The sequence below is a fragment of the Engraulis encrasicolus genome, chromosome 13, assembly GCF_034702125.1.
Source record: "Engraulis encrasicolus isolate BLACKSEA-1 chromosome 13, IST_EnEncr_1.0, whole genome shotgun sequence".
Classification (NCBI taxonomy): Eukaryota; Metazoa; Chordata; class Actinopteri; order Clupeiformes; family Engraulidae; genus Engraulis; species Engraulis encrasicolus.
Window position 1 is genome coordinate 14,335,386 of NC_085869.1, and position 18,390 is coordinate 14,353,775.

The window sequence follows — 18,390 nt, forward strand, 5'->3', positions numbered from 1 at the left end:
CACAGGTACGTCAGCCTGATAAAATGGAGAGACCCTGTCCAAACCAGAGACCTGTGCGTGTATGAGCTAATGTACAGTACTGTACCCAGGGAAGCTGACAAGGGGGGACAAATGGGTCAGTTATCCTGGGCCCTGGGAGAAAGGAGAAAGGGGGGGGGGGTAGAATTGGGTCCTCATTACATTGCATGTATTGGGTGAGGGGGCCTTTTAGATGACTGTGTCCCGGGCCCAGCCAAAGGTCAGCAACCCTGCCTGTTCCTCTGTCCTGCCCGGTCTCTTTGCCCAGTCGCTGTGCATTGACAGACCATTTACCGCCTCCTCTATTTGGGAGTGTAACACCATTGCTGGCTTTGGACTGAGTCCACAAATACGTCAGCTTGGTAAAAAAGGTGTCAACCTGACCTCAAAAAAGACCTCTGCACTTGGGCTTTGGGTATACAATTGCTTTTGCAGTGTAAGCATTGATTAATCACTTTTCAAGCTCATGCAGTGGAGCACAGGCACTGAAGGCCATAAAGGGGTTGTGCAAAACATATTTTAATGTCATAAAACATTTAATTCTACCATTTTCTGGTCCCCTTTCCTGACACTAGCAAGTTGCTCAGTGCGAATAATGTACTTCAAAGGTGGTGTAGAGGTGAGAGAGTGTAAGAGAGAGCAAGAGATAGAAAGGTGCATGCATGCACGCACGCACACACACACACCAACATACAGAGGCAAGCATGTTTGTGTGCCGCCTGCTGTAATATATACCTAGTATATATCAGCCTATGTAATGAAGTCTGGCCTCCTTAGAAATCAATCCCCATGATCTCCAGGTGCTGGATGGGGGATAAGAGGAATGAGGAAGGGGATTTGAAGGCGGTGCCGCTGCCGGAGCCACGGCACACACATGGATGCTCAAGGGACTGACTCCAGCACGCTCTTGTGCAAAGGATCATCAGATCCACTCTCCTACGGTGTCAATCATTTCCTACTCCTCCATGCAACAGCCAATGACTTGGAATAGAGCTGCTCAACTGTGATTAAGGGTGCTTTGTTTATTTTATTTTATTTAAAAAAAAAGTTGGATTGCACAGTTTGGTAGGTGACCTTCAGACTAAATGTGCATGTAGGCTACAAAGGAAAGGTGATGCACTGTGGTTTGCTCAGCATGACTCATAGGGCTTCATAAAAATAAATGTGGACATCTTATCTTAATTTTCTTCTCACATTCAAGTCCCAGTCATGCAGCGGTCCATTTATTATCAATTAACATAATTCGTAAGCCCAGTGGATCGACTGATTTGTGAAATCAAGTGTAATGAAGTGGAAGGAAAAGCCTACCTGGCAAGGTTTTTATTTCCAAGGTGTCTATGAATACTGACAAATGCTAATCCAGCAGTAGGCAGCGTCAACCTATTTTTCTTCTGCCAAAAATGGTTAATTACCTCTGCCAAGCAGGTTATGTTTTCAGTCGAGTCTGTCTGTCTGTCTGTCAGCATAACTCAAAAACTGATCAACGGATTTGGACGAAACTTTGTGGAGGGTCAGCATCTAAACTCATCCTCTCAGCATATTATCTCCACCAGTAGCCATACAGGCCCAGCATGCTAGCTTGCGCCTCCAGCGTTCACCTTTCCTCAAGTCACTCTCAAGCCCAGGCGTCTAAAACATAAGGCCCTGGGACCAGATGCGGCCTGCCAAATGGTTCAATCCGACCCCAGACTGGGGACGGCAAGATTGCCATGTACAAACCCCAACTCCGATGAAGTTGGGACGTTTGGTAAACAGTGAATAAAATCAAAATGCTATCATTTTCAAAACATTCAATCTATTCATTAGATGGAGAATAGTGAAAAGACAACATATTAAGTGTTAAAACCGAGAAAAAATATTGTTTTGGGGGACATATGTACTCATTTCTAATTTGATAAATCCAACACGTCTCAAAAGAGTTGGGACGGGGATCAGTGAAATTTAGTAAACATCCAAATAAGATAAAACAACAAAGAAGAACATTTCAAAATGAATTGTACTGACGGACAATATAGGTGTCCAGGTATAAGATCATCACAGAGAGGCTGAGTCACTCAGAATTAAAGATGCAAAGGGAATAATTACCATAGTTATTACATGCATTTTTGAATTCCCTTTGATTTAGCACAATTCAGTGTATATAAGACATATTTTTGTTAATAAAATCATTGTATAGGTTCATGACATCATGAAATATATATTGGCTGTAGTCTCACTCTAGCACTCCAGGAATTAGAGCTATTGAAAATTGACCATATTAAGAATGCTTAATGCATGAAAATGATACAGGGGTGTAACATTCTCCTAAGCACCTGAGCTCACTTGAAATAGACCCAGAAGACATGGGAAACTGTCCTTTGCTTACAGAAGTCAGCAGAAGTTGTAGAAGTCCATTCTTTTTGACAATAATAGAGCATTGCACACCTGTGCTACAGTGAAAATGGACCATCCAACTTGTGTTAGTGCTAGCTTCAAAAGTCAGCCTCCATGATGGCATGCGGGTGCAGTAGTGCATTGGTTAAGATGTTCTCACTCATCTGTAGAGTTAAATACAGTGCTGAATGGTATAAATGGGTTTTAAACAGCATGAAAAGCCACTCATGCATTATATTTTGAAGGGAGATCTTCGATTACTGCCACATAGTAAGGTCAAATTGCATTCTCTACTATGTTTTAACAGTTTGGCTCCATCATAAGGACCAGCAGGTGATAAAATGGTGGGTTTTTGGTCAAGACCTGTCACACTATAAGCACTACAGAAAGGAAAACATTGAAAAACATGACAAGGAATACACCCACCATTTAGGCTGGTGAAATCATGTCCAAGATAGGAATTAACACTGTTTTTTATATAAAATCATCTCATCGGTTAATGTATTTGACTGTTAAGTGTTGTCTTTTGTTTTGTTTTTAGTCTTCCTCGACATTTGCTGCCATTTATTGTCCCCGTCCCAACTCTTTTGAGACGTGTTGGATTTATCAAAATAGAAATGAGTACATATGTCCCCCAAAACAATCTTTTTTCTCAGTTTTAACACTTAATATGTTGTCTTTTCACTATTCTCCATCTAATGAATAGATTGAATGTTTTGAAAATGATAGCATTTTAATTTTATTCACTGTTTACCAAACGTCCCAACTTCATCGGAGTTGGGGTTTGTAAACTTAAGACGTTTCCCATAAAATGCTTTTTTTCTCATAATCGTCCTAGTGTAAAAGGCATCAAAAAATTGAAGATGAGATGCTACTTTGGCGTCTTCTGTTTTGATCATTGCCATATAAAGGTATCCTTATGTACTGTCTAATCTGCTGTCTAATCTACAGTAAATGTGTCTCTCCCTATCAGTGTTCAAAACAGTGCAGTGGCTGTCCACATTTGTATGCCTTGCGTCCTACTGTTTTTGTGTCCCAGGCATTTAAGAGGATTTCAGGATGACTGCCATGAATTCCCATTTGTGAGTGCTGGCAGCTCTCCCCACTTGCACACAGCATATTCTTCCTCTAAAGAATGGTCTGCCTCACAAAGACACCCCGCTTCTTTGAATGGAAGTGAATAAATCATATATATTTTTTATATCAGCCTTGTCTTGGAATATTCACATCTAGGGAACAAACGATCCATTTCGGCACCAAAAAGGAATGCTTCCAGTCCCTCTCTCATTTTTCGGATGCCATTTTGTTTTAAATCACACATCTGTCTCTGGGGATGGCCGATGACATCCTCTCACAAAGGCGGTGATTAATTGTGGCATGTCTTGATATGCTCAGGTTCATTGCACCTGCCTTTTTATCACGTCAATGCCATGTCTGCAGATGAGATGAGAAGAAAAGGAATAGAGAGAGAGAGAGAGAGAGAGAGAGAGAGAGAGAGAGAGAGGGATGAAAGTTAAAGAGCTGAGATGGATCACTCTCGCCCAACAAATTCCTCACCGCCCTCACCCATCAATGGCCAAGGGTTATTCGGTGTGTATGAGGAGGTATACGCCACATTATGCATGTCACCAGCCAAGCCTGCCTTATGGCCTCTACAGGCTTTGAGTGGGACAGAGGTCGCACCTGTGCACCCTTCAAATCCACCTATGGAGACCCTAACCACATGCTACAGGATGTTGCAATATTGGGATAGCGGCTGCCAACACAAATTCAGTGCAGCCTCTGAAACGATGCGCCTAACTTGACACCTTTGACTCGTCATTGTCAGACAGTTAGTCTCCTTGCTTTCTGCGGAGGATACAAGAATCATTGGGGATTGAACCTTTATAGTAGAAAGAGCCATAAACAATTCAGAACAATAATTGTGTACAGCTTTTGGTAATATGTTTTCCATATCAATCAAATATACAAAGGGGTTGTTCCAAGAACCTGGCTCCGTAGTAAACTGGATTACCGGTATGTTAACTTTGACATAGTGGTATAATCTAATAGAACATATTCACTTTTCACACCCGGATGCAAATAGCAACAAAGACTATTTTACACCCGGGTGCAAATAGTAATATTAACTATATACACCCATGTGCAAATAGCAACAAAGACTGTTTGCACCTGGGTACAAATAGCAATATTCACCATTCACACCCGGGTTCAAACATCAACAAAGCCTTTTTACACACGGGTGCAAAAAGCAACAATGAGTATTTACACCTGGGTGCAAAAGTAGCAATATTCTCTATTCACAGCCGGGTGCAACAAAGACTATTTTCACCTGGGTGCAAATAGCAATATTCACTATTCAAACCTGGGTGCAAATAGCAATATTCACTATTCACACCCGGTTGCAAAATAATAGCGACAAAGACTATTCACACCCGGGTGCAAATAGCAATATTCACTATTCACACTGGGGTGCAAATATCAACAAAGACTACAGTATTTACACCTGGGTGCAAATAGCAATATTCCCTATTTATTCCCGGGTGCAAATAGCAACAAAGACTATTTACACCTAGCCTGGTCCTGACCATCCCATAATACTACCATTTCATTTCGTATTTATGGTCTGGTATTTGTTTGCTCTGAAGTGATTGCAAGAAGCAGGAAGTTTGCACTCAGTTATGGTTTGAAATTATTGGACACCTCTCACCCAATCGCCGGCAGTTACTCAACAACAACATATCGTAGACCAATGGCTCTGGCGCAGATGTGTACGTCATTGTCACGAGCGTCCTCCCCCTTTTTCCCCCACGAGGGGCGCTTATTCGCTTATTGGCTGTTTTCTGGGGGGCGTTGCAATTAAAATCCTACTGCTCCAGGCACTCCACAGAGAAGCACGACCAGACTTGTAGTGGAGCCAATCCTTTGGCCGAAGTACGTAGGATGGCTCATGAGGCTAATTTCCACCCATGTGCAATAGCAATATTCACTATTCACACTCGGGTGCAAATAGCAATATTTACTAATCACACCCGGGTGCAAATAGCAACAAAGACTATTTACATTCAGGTCCAAAATGCAATATTCACTATCCACACCCGGGTGCAAATAGCAATATTCACTATTCATACCCGGGTTCAAATATCAACAAAGACTACAGTATTTTTACCCGGGTGCAATTAGCAATATTCACTATTCACATCCGGGTGTAAATAGCAATATTCACTATTTACAGCCGAGTGCAAATAGAAACAGAGACCATTTAAAAGCGGATGCAAATAGCAATGTTCACTTTTTACACCCGAGTGCATATAGCAACAAAGAGTATTTACACCTAGGTGCAAATAGCAATATTCACTATTTACACCAAATAGCAACAAAGACTACATCCGGGGGCAAATTGCAATATTCACTATTCACGTCCGGGTGCAAATAGCAATATTCACTTTTCACACCCGGGTGCAAATAACAACAAAGACTATTTACACCCGGGTGCAAATAGCGGTAACACTTTACTTTACGGATCGCTAATAAGTTGTTATTTCATAGTAATTTCACAGTAATTTCAGTGGCCAGTGCCAGTGGCTTTCAATTGCCAAACATCTTGTAGGGGCCCCATTCTACGATATTTCGTGGGCCCAACGCCTCTGACACATCTTCCGCCCCCCCTGTCCCAATACCAGTGCTCCGCCCCTGCATCAAGCCAATGTTCCCATGTATAGTACAGGGACCTCCGCAGGGACCATGCCCTCTGTGAGACTTACACGGAGGGGCGCTGTGCATCATGATGCGGCAGGAGAAAGGGATCGAGAAAATCTGACTGTTAAAGGCAAAATGAGCAATTATACGAAAAAAAGGCATGACAATACATCAGATCAAATAATCCAAAGTAATTAAAGTGCGTTATTCACACTGATTTGCTTGAAGGAATAAGTTACGTATTGCATTTTAAAGCACGCGTTCTATTCTATAGTGGGATACGCCATAACAATATGAATCCCGAGCTCTGCTGTAATACTAGTCCATCAATTACTCACACTCGCAAGTGGGATACATTTTAAAAGTACTGTAACCTTTGTTCAATTAGGCTACTTACTATCAACCCAATATTCCCATGTATAATAGCCTACAGGCAACTCCACAGAGACCTTGCTCTCAGCGAGGCAGCTTGGACTAGATTTTGTAGGTTTTAAAAGAAACTGGGGCTTCGTCAGGGACAATGAATCACATTTCTGAATTCAGTCACCGGAGGATTGGATGGCTGATTTATGTAATTTCTTCCCAGCAATTAACGTTACAGAGCAATACTTGCTAGTAAAACCCAATTTGTAATCCATTTTAAGTGCTCTGAGCTATGCTGGCCTTCTTAATTAATAACACATCCATTTAGGGTTTTTTTTTTTTTTAATTTTAACCAATTTTAGGTAGTTTTGGAGGGGGTGATACTGGATGACAGCAGTGATTAGTCTGATAAGAGCATGCTGGATATGCTGGGTTGGCAATGCAAGACTTTGTGGTTCCACACAGCAATCTTATCGGCTAATAAAACATCTGCCGCAGTGCTCATTACCTGAGTTACTTGTTGCTGCTTCTTTTTTTTTTTACTACAATCCCTTCTATAAGTCTCCAACCCAGCACAGCAGGCAGGACCAAGGCCAGAGCTAGCCAAGTATATGGCTGTCCCGCCAAGCTCTGTGGCAGTGAGACAGTTTCTTATGTCACACAGCCTTAGTTGTGGTCCATAACCTTCACCGCAGCTCAGGATTTAAGTTCAAAGTGCTTACTTATCATTTGTCCGGCCATGTCATAAGGTCTTTTTTTTTTTTTTTACTACAGCTAGATCACCTGCCATTTGCACGCACACACGCAGGCATACAGGACCGCATGTACGCACAAACACAGGCATAACCACTATTGTGCACACACACACCCACGCTCGTACATACACACGTGCATACATGCACACACACACACACACACACACACACACACACACACACACACACACACACACACACACACACACACACACACACACACACACACACACACACACACACACACACACAGGTTTTGTTATTGACATTGACATAACCTCTGTATAAATGTGTGCCACACTGCCATTGTGCTGCAATGTATTCTTGCCAACAGGTTGTGCCTTTTGAATATGCTCCCACGGCTTCAGAGATATTGATTCATATTGTTTACCGCCTTAGATGCACACTGGGACGAAATGGATCAAATAAATAGATCAAACAAATCAAGTACAAATGCAGACTCCGGTCTGACACTCATTTCCAGGTGGCATAATACCAACACTGGTATAAACAATCACCTTTGTGGTGGTTGCAGAACATTGCTGAAGCCAGTAAACTGTGTTCTGGACAGCTTTCATTTGCAACTCTTTCACTTTTAAAATCACTTCACTTTTAAAATCGAGCCGTTGGAATTATCCTACTTCGCAGGTTCTACAGGATTAGGATGTCTTTTAAAGCACCTACACTGGTGTGTCTTAATCCATATCGGATCTCTGATGTATTTTGGACTGATCATTGTGTCTGAGTATGACTTAGAGGCCAGTGGTTTAGGCCACACATCATAACATACCTGTGCAGTAGCACAAAACACTCTCTGCTTCCCAGCAATGGTTAGAGTGGCTCAGGATCAGAATAGAGAATGTGCCTATCACTCAAGAAAGAGAACACACATTTTAAGTTGTTGACTTGTGCTACTGCTTAACTTTATTGAGTTTTGTAAAACAAACAAAACAAGAGCGGAAAAACATTGACTGATTGCCACGACAGTACTATACACAGATTACACAGGAAGCTCTCTGAAAGGGATGTTTGGGTGCTAACTATTTCCAAAAAACATAAAACCACAGATGTCCAAAATAAATCACGGTAGAATTAAATGTGTACCTCTATCGGTGCTCCACAGGGTCAACATACATGGCCGGTCACCCAAGCATCCCTTCCAGACAGCTTCCTCTTGCGTCCACAGTTAATCCTGTTGAATGTGAAAGAAACCCCACTGGGAAACTCCAACTCCCATTGTCATTGTGACACAGCACACAAGTGAACACTGCACACAACGAAATTGCATTCATGCCTCACCCGTGCAAGGGGGCAGCCCTCAGTGGCGCCCCATGGGGAGCAGTGCGGTGGGACGGTACCATGCTCAGGGTACCTCAGTCATGGAGGAGGATGGGGGAGAGCACTGGTTGATTAGTCTCCACCCACCAACCTGGCGGGTCAGGAGTCGAACCGGCAACCTCTGGGATGCAAGTCTGACGCCCTAACCGCTCACCCATGACTGCCCTCATCCTTGCAGACATTATTGGGTACTGTGACTCTTGATACATCATGAAGACTTGATGTCTTGGTTAAAGATGTACCAGCAACACATGCATTAACAATTTATCCTTTTTTGAACTCTGACAAGTCACCCCAGGGGTGTCACTAGCTTTGACAGACAGGGGTGGCTTAGCCCTAGAGGTAAGATATTGCGTGCGCTTAGCGCGCGCCAGAATTTTTTCAGCGCACCTGAGGCTTTGTCTATCAATTAATTATTTTAAGAGCATCATACATTGGGGAAACACTTCCCACCATTTCAATTATATTTAAAAATAGCTTTCATTATTTAATTGCTCGGTTATGCTACTTCACCAGCTAAACTACACCAGCTAAAATGGGTCAGATAAATTACAAAGAATAAACAATGGTAGGTGCTGCGGCATGCATTGCTGCGTAAAAGGCAGAGGGCAAGTAGTTCGCAACTCATCACCATGGAAACATTCTAGTACAGAAGACTCTGTTCTCTAACCACTAGACTCACCAACATCTCCATAAACCAGGCCATCAGGATAGTGAACTCCCCTACCCCTCTTTCACCTTTCCCATCTCCCCTCCACTCACAACATGAGCCCCTCCACCGCCCTTGTCTGCCACATTACTTGCACTATACCTTTATGCACCATTCACCTCTATGTCTCCCTGCAGATCTTTTTGCTTACTCTCGTCCACAGTCACAGTCCACAGTTAAGTGTTCTGCCTCACCCTTCATAGAATTCAAAAACAAAAACATGGTTGGACCTTTGAGTTTATTTTATATCTGATCATATCCATGTAGACTAATGTTTGTACTTAAGTCCTTAAAGTGGAAATGAAGCACTGACAACTATTATCATTTTTTGGCGGCTTATTTATTTTCATAAACGAATGGATGTTCGTTGGACTGCACTTTTAAGTAGTTTTGCTGAAAAATGACATGTTATTACCGAGTTTCGCCACAAGGGCGCAGCCATGTTCGCCGCCTACATAACGCGAATGGTAGACGTTGGTGGCTAATGTAACCTTCCATTCACTTAATGTTAGCGTGTGCTAACTCCAGCGCTAACTGACTCTAAACGTGTAAAATTGAAGAAGGACGAGGGGTTCCTTTTACATTGTCCCTGAGTCTTCTATGTTATAGACCTACTATCAGATGAAAGAGAAATGCCAAGTGTCATTATCACTTTGTGTCAAAAAGCCTTTGCTACGAGCATGGTGGGATAGCTGCAGCCATCCACCCATTGCATCCACCATAGGACAGGAGTCAGGACTGTGGGGCTGCTCGCTCTCATAGGTTTGTAGTGACAAACCGTCACCATTAACGTCTTTTTCCTGCATTGTTGGACGCTAATCTGAAAGCCCATGTTGTTAAGTTGGCTATGTGGTCCAATTCAGTAATAGAAAATAACTTGCAAAATTGGCGGAAGTTTGGAAAGCTTTTTGAAGGGAAGGGACGCAGCCTGTGTGTGTGTGGCTATCCCATCCCCTCTCTCGTCTCGCTCTCGGAGTTGGAGGAGCTTTGGGGATTTGAAGTTGATGCCACAGGAAATGAGTACACACATTAAACTATCATGTCCTAAATTAAGTTATGGCATGCTTATTAAAGTAGCGGCATCTATTGTATTAAACTATTTTGTTGTAAAAGCCGCGAATGCATCCTCAAACTGGCTGGATTGGATTTGACTGGATAACACCGATAATCAAGTAAAATAATGAAGTAAAATTAATTCAGGTGCTTGGAAAATGTTGGCGAAATCATCGGAAGATGAAGGTAGGGAACTGCGACATTGCACGATTATGAAAGTGATCATGTTGGCGCATGTCAAAATTTGTTAGCGACTTGTCACCTTAGCAAAAAAGTTGCTTGTTTACCTGTGGTTCATGTGATGGGATGTCTTGTCTACCTTCATGCCTCATATTTGTTCTGTCCCACCCAAACACGTATTCTTGCTTCATTTGGGTTAAGCAAATAAGCTCATAATCAGCCACGCAAGGCCCAAATGTTTAATTCACTACTATCATAACAGCATTAGAATAAGACACTACCATTCGTGTGACGTCACCCGCTGTTGGCTGGAAACGTTACCAGAAACGTTACGTGTTTGTGCTTTATTTTTTTTATTAACGGCTTAAATTTCAGACTTCAAAAAAAAAAACTATTTGCTGGCTTGTCTTACTGGTGTTATAGACCCCTATATTAGGTCACTGCTTCATTTTGTCTTTAAGTACATGACTGTTAAATGAAATTATGTTCTAATAATTAAGTTCATATTTTGTTGGCATAGGCCAATTTCCACATCACTATGTAAAGTTGGCCAGAATAAGGGCAAGGCATTCTCTGGAAAAATGCCTGAGTTGAGTTTGGGATACATTGCACGTGGGTCATCACTTGCCAGTTGGGTTGCACTGTGTTGGGACATGATTGCTAATGCATATGGATGACTAACGACAGGCCTGAGTCACCCATAATGTTGTTTGCATTGCAATACATGTATTTTGAGTAAAATTGTTCTTTTACCCTGCCAATAGAACCTTCACAATCTGCTCTTACTGGTGCAATGTACAATTAATGAAGACTGGCCACCATGGTGGTCCTCCAATTTATCCATGAAACTAATTTGACAGGTGTTTTAGTTTAAATGCCCCCCCCCCCCCCGTACCTTATATACGTACAGTCCAGTCAAAATAGCACTTGCACTCCAAAAACGACAACATAAACAAAACTGTTGATGTGGCAAAACAGGAATATTTTATACAGAAGCAGCTCACGAGATAGCAATGTAAATATACAGCAATCAATGTCACAAATTGTACCACATTACAGTCATATTACAGTGGAACATCAAGTGCTAATTCTGTTGAAAATTAATTACATTTCCATGAACAAATTAAACCAGGTAATGAACAAGGGCTTTGTTACACAAATGTACAGTTGTTTGAAAGATTTAAGTGTAATTGTATTATTTTTCATGGATAGAAACATGCCCACACCCTGTAAAAAACAGCTATACTAAGGACAGACATCATCATTTCCATTGAGTAAATATTCGAAAAACACCTCATGGAATTGAATAATACCAGCATGACATGGAACATATTGAATTGGTTCTACAGGACTGCAAATAGTGAGTTTAAAACAATATTTACAATTATTTTCTGATTGCTAAAAATGTGTCCCACATACTTGTCACTATTGTCAGATATTAGCTAAAAGACAATAAAAATCAGGTATGTACAAGGTCATTGTCATTACTGAGGACCCCTTTTCAAACCTTTAGCTCTACTGCATACTTTACCATCCCTGAATCTCCTGTAAGTTTGTTAATTTGTTTGGACACTGGCACTGTCCCAACCATAACCTGTGAACACCATCAGTTGTGTATACAGTAATAGTATTAGATTAATGTTAATATTAATACATACTTTTTGAGAAGAGGTATGAAGAAACTAAGAAACAAGAGTGAAAGGAAAATGGCTAATGTGGACAAACTATGCATATTATGTAAAAAAGAAAAAAAAATGTAGTTTTACGTGTTTTTCACATTTTAAGAATATGCTTACAATAGGCCCCTATCTACAATTATGTTGAATTATTGAAATAACTTTTCACTTTGAAACATATTTTTTTCACTTCTAACTGTGTCTGACGGTGTGGACAAAACCAAGTTAAAGTCTATTTTATGAAAAATGTAAAATGACCTTCGTCTATGTTAATATATTTCTATATTTTGGATTTTTTTTCTTTCTTTCGAAATTAAAACCTATTTTTGCCACATTCTCAAGAATCAGTGATTAGCCTTTAGGTTATGGTCATCAGTCCATTTGCTGGTACTGTCTAAAGTGTCCTCTAAAAAGTGACAATACGCTTGGCCGGAGGTCATTTAACTTTTTCAACGCTTTCTCAATTGCCTGAAAAGGATTATTTGCTGTAGCTGATGCAATTTGAATAGTTTCACGGATTTTTTCTTTTGGAATGGCTGGTAAATATACAAGTCCAAGGAGCATTACCACTGCTGTGACAACATTTTTATTTATCATGATTCTCCGCTCCACTATTTTCTTAGCCCTCTTTCTGATGTCACTCTCAGTTAGTTGATGCTGCTGATTTTGTTCAGTCTGTCGAATTTTCTGCATTTCATCCTGAATGGCCAGCTCCACTAGCACCATAATCTCATTGGTGTAATAGTCTGCACCATCTGCACGATTGTACTCAACCATCTGTTCTATGGTGTTTAGTAGATTTGCTACCTGTGTTTTCTTGCTTTTGTCCCCTCCTTCCTGAGTCCAATGTTTGTTGTCTATGACATGATAGTTATCATGACATTTCTCTACAAGGTCATGTAGTGTGGTTCCCCTTCTCTGAGTGCCCTGTTCCTCACTGACAAACTCTTGAATAGTCTTCTCCCCCAAATCTTCACCATGTGTGAAGAGAAGTACTCCATGTTTAAATGCATCATCTGAAAATATATTTCTTATCTTGTCCATAGTTTGATGTTCATGCTCTGTATGTCTTCCTACTCTTAACACTATAACAAATGCATGAGGACCTGGTGCACTATGAAAAATGCATTTTACTATCTCTGGAATTAGAGAGTCCTCTGCAATACCAGAGTCAAAGAATCCAGGAGTGTCAATCACTGTGTACTTTCTCCCATTAATTATCTTGGAATGTGATAAACACTGGTGTGTTACTCCATGCTGACTACTATCCACTGTGAAGACTTCTTCTTCCAGGATGCTGTTTCCAACACTGCTTTTGCCATCGCCTGTCTTCCCCAAAAGGACAATCCTCCTCTCACCTAAGAACAGAGACAACAAAACAGAATAAATTGGAATGGCACTCAGAAGGTCCAAGACCTAAGGCACCTCAATTTCACAAGTACTGTAGGTCTTATCCAATAATAGTGAATAATCATCCAAATAATCCAGAAGAGTCCCAATAATACATTCTAAAGAAGGTAACTGCCTGACCTAGAATGGCTATTGTGAGGACTGCCACTGTCTTTGACTATTTGGTCTGGCATAATTGCTTTGCAAACCCATTTCTTCAAGAGCGGTCCAGAAGAAGGGCGTAATTTGCGTTCATAAAATGCCTTTTTTTACATTGGGTCCTTGATTTCACAGTATAACATAACCTCTATTCTACTCACCACTGTATGTTGTGTGTGTTTTGTGGAGCTCTGGCCATGAAACGACTTCTTATGGGCAATTTTTTTTATATAACCAAACCGAATATCTTCGGCAGAGCTCTAAATGACACATACATTACATGATGTTACAATGTGGAATTTAGGGCCCAATGTAAAAAACAAAAAAAGTTCTCTCCTTTAAACTACAATCATGGAAATGCAAATGAATTGGTTCCAAATCCTGGGAAGATTTTAAATGTTCTATATTCTGACTAGTTTACTGAGAGATTAAGTTTTATGCAGTGTCACAGATACTGTAGGCTCGTATGTGTGGGTGAGGCTCTCTGACCCATCTGGAACATGTTATCCCAATCTATCCTTTTTTGTAATCCTTCCAATTAAAAATATCAGTCATCATCATAGTGACAATGGAATTGAAAGAGTGCATTATAAATATATCTCACTCGTGTGGAAAGTGGTGGTTGCCATCTTGCTCTTTTTTCCACCTTGGAGCTCACAGCGGACAGTGACCTCGTACTGAGTGTCTGACTGCAGGTCTTGAAGAGTTATGCTGCAGGACTCTGTAGAGGTTCTCATTTGTCCATCCTCTTCACTGGAGCAGCATATCAGGAATTTGTGTGGAATGTGTTGCAAGCCCTGCAGTTGGCTCCAACGAACTTCAGCCTTCCATCTGCCATCTGAACCATATGCAGTACCATTGTATATTGTATAATTATTGTATACATTTGCATCCCTTGGAACATTCCTTGGAGTCTCTTCATCTAGGGCATCTACAAGCAATCCATCTGGAACAAAATCACCTGCAGTGCACAAAAATGTGAATAGGCCGGCCACACTTGGGATAATTCACAGATTGGATACACAATTAGTACTGAAATATATGAGGATAATGTGAGGGTAGCGGTTCTTACTGGTCAGATATAAAACTGCATTAAGGCAACTCAACATAATCAAATGTTTCCTTTGAACAAATGAAGAGTTAATTTGCAAAAAGCTATATCTACATTTTCTACAATTTACATTTTTATTGGGCATTGCATTGCCAAATGCATTTTATAAAGGTTGAAAAAGTAGACCTGTGTTCTCAAAATATCTGAATGGCAGGAATTCACACATAAGTGATAGGACCTCTGAACAGTCATTTTCAATAATAAAAAGTCAAAAATGGTTGATACACCGTTTTGCAAATAAACTCTTCAAATGTACAGACTGTATGTAGATTGTCATTGTAATTTAGACATGGGTGGTTTAAAAGCATTTTGAGAAATTATCAAAGTCCTTTACTGTACTGACTCATATGTCTTAGTTTTTAATCTTCATTGCTTTAAATAATCTAAGTAATATTGGTCTGTCAGTGATGGAACAATGCACAACAGACAATAATGGGACATTAAACAGCTTACCCGTTTTTATACTTCCTAAGGTAGCCTCACTTTCCCCCCCATTGTCAAGCTCACAGCAGACACTGATTGTGTACTGAGTATCTGGCTGCAGGTCTGTAAGAGTTGTGGTGGGCAATGCTGCATACATGGTCCATGGTTCAGTCCCTTCACACCAGTAGGAGATCCGGAATCGGTGGGGAATCTGTTGCATCCCCTGTACGCTCCAGCTGAGATCAGCAGATGTTGGAGTCACTGAACCCACACATACCCTCTCAGGGACCGGAATATCTGAGGATCACACACACTTTATAAACATGGGCTGTTTTTTCACTGTGTGTGTGTGTGTGTGTGTGTGTGTGTGTGTGTGTGTGTGTGTGTGTGTGTGTGTGTGTGTGTGTGTGTGTGTGCGCGCGCGCATGCTCGTGTTTGTGTTCTTGTCATTGGCAATAGGATTTTAGAAACATGCTGGCATCATAGCAATAATCACCAGGACAAAGAAAGGAAGCCTCTCTCAACATGATGAGTGAGATGTTTCTGTTGGAGTTTGCTTACTTGTTTGGAAGGTTCTCGAAACAGCCTTGCTCTGCCTTCCATTAAGCACTGTGGAAACAGTGATGATGTATTCTCTCCCAATAACCAGCTCAGGATAGCTGTATTCGAGAAATGTACCGGAGACAGTGTCTACGCATTTTCCATCACTGTAGAGATTCAGCATGTATGAGAGATGACCAACTCCTGCTGGTTCGCTCCATGACACTGCTGCTGATGGTAGATCGAGCCTCACGTTAAGATTCTCAGGAGGAGGAATATCTGACATTTAGAATAAAATGAAGAATATGAGTCCAAATGTTGTTTCACCCAAATGAAATTGAAGCTTGCTTTTAAATATATGTTAAAAGGGGCCATAAATAGGAAATGAAGGTGTCTGTCATCCGATCTACTTTTCCACCTGGGAAGTGAATTAAAAACAAATCGATGACGATAATGAAGATATTGCCATGAGCATGAGTCTAATTTTTATGAAGAACTTGTGATGTATGTTTTATAGTGCAATCAATGTAATGTAATGTAATATACTTATAACTAGTAATGCAATCAGAGAGTGTAGACCTCTGCCAAGGAAGCTGTTTGATGTTGTAAGTCTTTCTGTCTTCTTTTTGTGGAGTTAGAAACTGGAATGTGAAAATTTGCCCTGACCTGCAATTAGATTTGTGGTCACTAGGGGCATCTAGATTTCTAGACTAGCAATGGTGAAGAATAATTTGTTAAAAATCCTGTTTCCGGTTTGTGATCCGGATCACCACCAAAATTTAAACCACTTGTTCCTTTGGTCATTTCCAACAACTTCACAAAGTTTAATCCAAATCCGTTCATATGTTTTTGAGTTATCCTGCTGACAAACGGACAAACAGACAGACAGACAAACCAATGTTACCGAAAACATAACCTCCTTGGCGGAGGTAATAAAATAACAGCCATCTGCTATTTTATGATTAACACATTGACTCCCATGTCCCGTAAAAACAGGTTTTTACTACCCATGCGCTGACCCACTTCATAACTATACACTTCAAGGCATAATGTGTGTGATTTTTTTTTAGCTCTGTGATTAGTCTAACAGACATACTGTAGATGGCAGTCAAAAGCTTGTGTCAGTGCTTTGCCATTCTGCATTACAGTAATGCAATCACTTTATCCTCTCTGAACTCTATGTGGGGAAATAAGTGTGGAAAAACAAACCTGTGTGCTCAGTTGCAGACACACATGGGCTCTGTCTACCCTCCTCTACAGTGGCAACAGTAAAGGTGTACTTCTCTCCTGGACTGAGCGACTGAATGGTAATGCCGAGCCCTGGCACTTCCATTCTCTCCTCCTTGCCTCCACCCATCCATGACACCCTGAATTTGGGGGGTTTAGTAAGTCCCTCAGGAGGTCCCCAGCACAAACTCAAGGAGTCTGGCTTCACTGATATGAAGTCAATAGGCCCAGGAGAAGGGACATCTGGGAAAGACATTAGCATGGTTTTAATGACTGCTAAAATGCAATCATACATTACAAGCTATTCCAAACCATTGGTCATTTGTTTTTCATAATGCCCATGATAGCTTACCTGTTGTACGGTCAGACTGCCTCATTTGCTATGGACACACGAGGGAACAGCATTCAGTATGATTACATGCACAGCATAGTCAAGTCACAACTAAGCTGGGCCTGCCAAACTACATGTGTCACTGCACAAAGCTTGTCTTTCTCAAGGTAGTCTTTCCAGGCAAAATATGTACAACATTTCAAATTCTTCCCGACATGCACTTTACATCTCCCACAGAGAAATGGCTTGAAACATGAGCTAGCCACAACGATGTCCCAGAGAGACTTGCAGTCTTGATAGCCAAGCTAGGTCAGAACTGGAGTTCACATGTTGCGACAAGAGTTTGTTTATCTAATATGGGGTGCTGCAGGGATCATCTCTGGGACCTTTTCTAATTCAACTTGTACATGCTACCCCTTAGGCAAATCTTGGAACAGCGTTTGATTAATTTGTAGGATTATGTATCGACAGTCTCTTTAGATAATACTATCCTTAATACCTTTTCTTCTTTCTATTTCCCAAGCACATTGTATTATGATATGCTGCACTTATTGTGACTTTCTGCCTTTCCTTCATTCCATGTTGTGCTAAGGTTGGTGTATGGCAATAAACCCTACCTGGTGGTCTTCCAGGTCAATTATATAATGTCCTCTATGCCCCTTCCCCACACACAGAACACATATAGCAATCTGGTCAGTGTTGCAGTACAGCTCCAGTTCTCGGTTGTGTTGTTGGCATAGCCTCTGCTCCAGGTCTCCAGTGGGCTCCACCAGCCTGTGTATGCCCAGTGCGGGGGTTGTGTAGTGAAGCTTAACATGATCCCCACAGAAGGAGGCCATGCAGGTCAGACAGGACTTAAATGCCTTCTTTGGGCAAGTTCCACAGAGAATTTCTCCAGGCATAACGTGAGGACTGTGAAAACACAATGGAAGCATCGATTTACTTGATCATGATCATGTAGCAAAATAGACATCAATAGCAGATTTTGAGACAACCATCACATTTATACTAATGTTTGTTCAATTACAGTGCAATTTATAGAAATA

The 18,390-nt window shown here is 41.1% G+C and overlaps 1 protein-coding gene across 1 annotated transcript; it reads right to left on the bottom strand.

The window, feature by feature from the left end:
* Positions 1-12,298: 12,298 nt before the first annotated feature.
* LOC134460721 (fibronectin-like) lies at positions 12,299-18,248 on the bottom strand. Its single transcript, XM_063213227.1, has 7 exons — positions 17,962-18,248; positions 17,366-17,393; positions 16,996-17,256; positions 15,808-16,065; positions 15,277-15,543; positions 14,317-14,673; positions 12,299-13,522 (listed from the first exon to the last, which is right to left on the bottom strand). Exons 1-7 carry the CDS (start codon positions 18,244-18,246, stop codon positions 12,537-12,539), a joined length of 2,442 nt encoding a protein of 813 aa, XP_063069297.1. The 5' UTR covers positions 18,247-18,248; the 3' UTR covers positions 12,299-12,536.
* Between the last annotated feature and the right edge of the window lie 142 nt (positions 18,249-18,390).